Here is a 5,931-nt window from a genome sequence, read left to right as displayed (position 1 = left end):
ACAATGTACATTATCTTCCAATCAATTCTGATATAATGTGTGTGTGTGTGTGTGTGTGCGTGTGTGCGCGCGCGTGTGTGCGCGTGTGTGCGTGCGTGCGTGCGTGCGTGTGGTGGCAGGGGGGGCTGCTCTGTCTGCACCCAGTGAATATGTTTCCATCCTCAATTCCTGACCCACCTGGCCTTAGATCAGCTCACACAATACTGCACTAACCCAATAGCTAGCAAATACATTATACCAGACGTAGAAATCCAGTGACTACAAATGTATCCATGGTTGCTTGCTCCCCTGTTGAGAGCAACTATAACTCTCACTCATAAATTCTTGCACCACAGTGATCGTTTGGCTTCATGTATTTATTTGTATTCCTCATTCAGGCTGAATGGATGTCACCTCACAGAGAGATGCTGTGAAGCGTTGGCCTCAGCTCTCAGCTCAGACTCCTGCCACCTGAGAGAGCTGGACCTCAGTAATAATGATCTAGGTGACGGGGGGGTGAAGCTGCTCTCTGCTGGACTGGGGAGTCCACACTGTCAACTACAGACACTGAGGTGAGGTCTCAGACTATTCTTGTTGCCAGACACATCATTCCTGAGTGTTTGTTACATTATCATTCTATGGAATCAATGACACTTGCACAGAAAGGGTCAATGATTGAGACAGACAATGTACATTATCTTCCAATCAATTACTATATAACGTGTTTGTGTGTGTGTGTGTGTGTGTGTGTGCGTGTGTGTGTGTGGTGGCAGGGGGGCTGCTCTGCCTGCATTGTCTAAATAACTTTACTCTCCTGAAATCCTGACCCACCTGGCCTCAGATCAGCTCATGGGACTACACAATACTGCACTAACCCAATAGCAAGAAAATACATTATACCAGACGTAGAAATCCAGTGACTTCAAATGTATCCATGGTTGCTTGCTCCATGTTGCTCCCGCAACTGTAACTGTCACTCATGAATTCTTATCATAATGCAACACAGTGATGGTTTGGCTGCATGTATTTATTTGTATTCCTCATTCAGGCTGAATGGATGTCACCTCACAGAGAGATGCTGTGAAGCGTTGGCCTCAGCTCTCAGCTCAGACTCCTGCCACCTGAGAGAGCTGGACCTCAGTAATAATGATCTAGGTGACGGTGGAGAGAAGCTGCTCTCTGCTGGACTGGGGAGTCCACACTGTCAACTACAGACACTGAGGTGAGGTCTGAGACTATTCTTGTTGTCAGACACATCATTCCTAAGTGTGTTACATTGTCAAGTGATACTTGCTCTGCAAAACTCAATGACGGAGACAGAACATTTACATGATCTTCCAATCAATTCCTAAACTCTTCACTGTGGCTACACTTGGCGTACAATTTTTTTTGTATTTCACCTTTTTCTTTTGTCAGCTCCCAGACCATCATCCTGTGCGAGCATTTATTTTACCTTGAAGAGCGGTCTTCATAATTAAAAAAAAATCTATGAAGGATACCGTCTTACCTTTCTTAGATAATGTGTTTTTGAGAAACCATTTCATAGGGAGAGCAACACATGCACAGTTCAATAACAAAAGGCCAATCTTTCGGTCAGGATGGCCTTGAAGCTGACTCAGCACATCCCCACCAACAGATATAACCCAGGGGACAGATATTACCGCTGTCAACCTGACTGGCTGACTTGATTCATACCGTTTCTACATAAAATCATAAAGGAATCATTGAACAGTGTATGACTGAAAAACTATGATCATCATGACATGGTCATACTGATTAAAAAAGATTGTTGTTTTGCTATATTGATTATAAGAATATCATAAATGACAGATGAGAAATCTGTCTCCCCTCACACTATCAAGGAGGGATCATGGGAATAAGACACACAATGCAACAATCATTTATTGTACAGCTTATAATTACATAATATTCAGCTCTATTTATCATTAAAGGCAGAATTTCAAAGAGTGTATGTGTGTGTGTGGGGGGGGGGGCATTCTCTGAATACCGTTACTCTCCTCAATTCCTGAACAATTTGGCCTTAGATCATCTGATGGGGTACACAATACTGCACTAACCTAATAGCTAGCAAATATACCACACTTGGAAATACAACGACTACAAACCTGCCTGTGATTGGCTTGAATCATGAATTATTATCATAATGCACCACAGTGATCGTTTGGCTGCATGTATTTATTTGTATTCCTCATTCAGGCTGAATGGATGTCACCTCACAGAGAGATGCTGTGAAGCGTTGGCCTCAGCTCTCAGCTCAGACTCCTGCCACCTGAGAGAGCTGGACCTCAGTAATAATGATCTAGGTGACAGGGGGGTGAAGCTGCTCTGTGCTGGACTGGGGAGTCCACACTGTCAACTACAGACACTGAGGTGAGGTCTGAGACTATTGTTGTTGTCAGACACATCATTCCTAAGTGTCTGTTACATTATCATTGTATGGAATCAATGATACTTGCACAGAAAGGCTCAATAATTGAGACAGACAATGTACATTATCTTCCAATCAATTACTATATAATGTGTGTGTGTGTGTGTGTGTGTGTGTGTGTGTGTGTGTGTGTGTGTTGGCAGGGCGGCTGCTCTGTCTGCACTGTCTGAATAACTTTCTTCTCCTCAAATCCTGACCCACCTGGCCTTAGATCAGCTCATGGGACTATACAATACTGCACTAACCCAATAGCTAGCAAATACATTATACCAGACGTAGAAATCCAGTCACTACAAATGTATCCATGGTTGCTTATTCCCCTGTTGAGAGCAACTATAAGTCTCACTCATGAAATCTTGCACCACAGTGATCGTTTGGTTTCATGTATTAATTTGTATTCCTCATTCATATGTGGCCTTTCAACTGGCAAATGAAGAGGATTTAAAACTGCACATGTACATTAGAGAGGAATAATCAGATTCTTGATCAGATGGAGTGACACTATTTCCCCAGGTTGTCAGGCTGTGGAGTCCCAGAGGAAGGCTGTGTTTCTCTGGCTTCAGCTCTGAGGTCTAATCCCTCCCACCTGAGAGAGCTGGACCTCAGCTACAATCACCCACGAGACTCAGGACTGGCGCTGCTCTCTGCTGTACAGAAAGATCCACTCTGTAACCTACAGACACTCAGGTAAAGGCTGAATATGTGGCTGGACGTATCAATGAGATTAATACACTGTATTCATTTTCCACATGATTGTGAGTGTGTCATTCAACCACTGTGGGTTCTTCTGTGGTTGATATAGTGTGGACCATGGTGGAGAGTGCAGGCTCAAACCTGGGCTGATCAAATGTAAGTCACCAACGCTGTAGAGAATAGGACTGTGATATTACTCAAGAACCAGGGTACAGCAGAGTTCAAACAGAGCACCAGTATTGTATACATATGTAAATCTAAAACATTAGTAAATGTGAATTTGTTGTATCCCTTGTAAAACATTTTCAATTAATAAGTAATATTTTGTGAAAAAAAGAATGTTGCCATAACAAGATCACATTGTGAATATTGTAATTTATTCAATTGTATTGATTTGATGATTATTTTTGCCCTCTCAATCAGATGCCTGTGAGCTCACACTGGACCCAAACACAGCACACAGACGCCTCTCTCTGTCTGAGGAGAACAGAAAGGTGACAAAGGGGAGAGAGGAGCAGCCGTATCCTGATCACCCAGAGAGATTTGACTACTGGCCACAGGTGCTGTGTAGAGAGGGTCTGACTGGGCGCCGTTACTGGGAGGTAGAGTGGAGTGGGGGAGGTGCTGATATAGGAGTGACATATAAAGGAATCAGGAGGAGAGGAGGCGGTTATGACTGTAGATTGGGATACAATGACAAGTCCTGGAGGCTGTTCTGCTCTGATGACAGTTACTACACCTGGCACAATAATAAGAGCACTGACATACCTGTCCCCTCCTCTGGCACCCACAGAGTAGGAGTGTATCTGGACTGGCCGGCCGGCACTCTGTCCTTCTACAGCGTCTCCTCTGACACACGGACCCTCCTGCACACATTCCACTCCACATTCACTGAGCCCCTCTACCCAGGGTTTTTGGTTGGGTATGGCTGTTCAGTGACCCTGTGTAAACTAGTCTCAGGGAGATCACACTGAACACCAAAGGCTCAAAGATAACGGATCAGAACTTGATGCAGTTGGATAGTGGTGTGTTTTCACTGAGATGTTGGATGTACAGATGTTACCTCTCCCAGTGTCTAGTGTGTAGGGTGTAGTGTGTAGGGTGTAGGGTGTAGTGTGTAGTGTGTAGGATTGTTGTGTGTAGTTATATTATTTTTTACTATATATATATATATGCATCTGATAGTAAAATAGACTGCGATAGAGTGACAAAAAATAGAAGCTTACATGTTTTTTAGTTGTTTTGATGGAAAAGCCTCTGACAATCCAGATGAATGATTAGATGATCAAATGAGACTGATGATGACCTCTGAGAATAACACAGGAGAGAGTGTCTGTATGTATATAAGAGTTGGTTAGATTGGGTGTTTGAGTTGTGATGCTGGATTACGTTGCTGTGTGTAAGATAGTATGGTCAATTTCCATAGAAAATAAAGATTCCTAATTCCACAAAGGAACGGCAGAGAGAGAATTAAGAGCAGGATGGCCAGTGATTGATTTGTGAAGGGAGAGTAGTGGAGATGTTTATAATTATAATAGGAGGGGAAACCAGGCCGCGACGCGATGTAGGAGGAGAATGATATTGGTGATTTGTATATGAGGGAGGTAACCTAGATTTGAAAGTATAAATGGCGGTCTGAAAGGACAACGAAAAACCCCTTTGCAAACGTGTTTACTTTTATAACTTGTGAATAAAAGTGTCTGAATAAACCATGAATTCTAGTCTTATGTTCAAGTATTTTTAACTTGAAATTCCACCACACTAACTACAGTCAATCACACTGCTACTGTATAAACTAGCTACAGTCAATCACACTGCTACTGTATGAACTAGCTACAGTCAATCACACTGCTACTGTATGAACTAGCTACAGTCAATCACACTGCTACTGTATGAACTAGCTACAGTCAATCACACTGTTACTGTATAAACTAGCTACAGTCAATCACACTGCTACTGTATGAACTAGCTACAGTCAATCACACTGCTACTGTATGAACTAGCTACAGTCAATCACACTGCTACTGTATGAACTAGCTACAGTCAATCACACTGCTACTGTATGAACTAGCTACAGTCAATCACACTGCTATTGTCTTACGTGTCTCCAACATGTCTCACTTGTCTCGTACTTGTGTCACTTATTGTCTTGTCATTGCACTACTGCTTATTTGTATTATGTGTATTTTGTATGCTGCATTGTCATGGAATCAAGCCTAAGAATGTTACTCCCTGCACTTGTGTATGGGACGCAATAAACTTGAAACTTGTAACAGTAATGCCATTTTTGTTGTAACTACCTGCTTGATAGTGAATATTTTAGATTACGGTCTCTAGCGGTTGTGAATGAACATTGTCAGCAACGACACACTGACTTATATTCGTGAGGTAGTTAAGGAACCACTGACAAGCATTCTGATCCAAATCTATTTAAGACAGTCGACTCACTAACAGTGAATGATCCACTGGATCAAAAGCTTTTGATAGATCATTAAACAAGGCAGCACAATGCTGCTTTTTATCAAGGGCACAGACAATATCATTGATTACAAAGAATGTCGCTGAAATAGTCCTGTCTCCTGGTCTAAAGCATGATTGAAATGCTTAGTTTACACTTCACTACCCATAAGGCCTGCTGTAGTTCAGACTTCACTACCCATAAGACCTGCTGTAGTTTAGACTTCACTACCCATATGGCCTGCTGTAGTTTAGACTTCACTACCCATAAGGCCTGTTGTAGTTTAGACTTCACTACCCATATGGCCTGCTGTAGTTCGGACTTCACTACCCATAAGGCCTGTTGTAGTTTA

The 5,931-nt window shown here is 42.6% G+C and overlaps 1 protein-coding gene across 1 annotated transcript in view; it reads left to right on the top strand.

Annotated features, from left to right (window-relative positions):
* The window catches only part of LOC310823718 (E3 ubiquitin-protein ligase TRIM65-like), a gene marked incomplete at its 5' end in the record, with an annotated part of 5,522 nt that extends 174 nt beyond the window's left edge, over window positions 1–5,348 (top strand). Inside the window, 5 exons of the mRNA XM_083696570.1 lie at window positions 378–551; window positions 1,028–1,201; window positions 2,942–3,115; window positions 3,231–3,277; window positions 3,545–5,348. Coding sequence (XP_083552696.1) covers window positions 378–551; window positions 1,028–1,201; window positions 2,942–3,115; window positions 3,231–3,277; window positions 3,545–4,095 — 1,120 coding nt within the window. The remainder of the gene's footprint in view (window positions 1–377; window positions 552–1,027; window positions 1,202–2,941; window positions 3,116–3,230; window positions 3,278–3,544) is intronic.
* Window positions 5,349–5,931: the final 583 nt, after the last annotated feature.

The sequence above is a fragment of the Argentina silus genome, assembly GCF_951799395.1.
Source record: "Argentina silus genome assembly, chromosome: Y".
NCBI lineage: Eukaryota > Metazoa > Chordata > Actinopteri > Argentiniformes > Argentinidae > Argentina > Argentina silus.
This window is presented reverse-complemented; position numbering and strand designations above follow the sequence as displayed.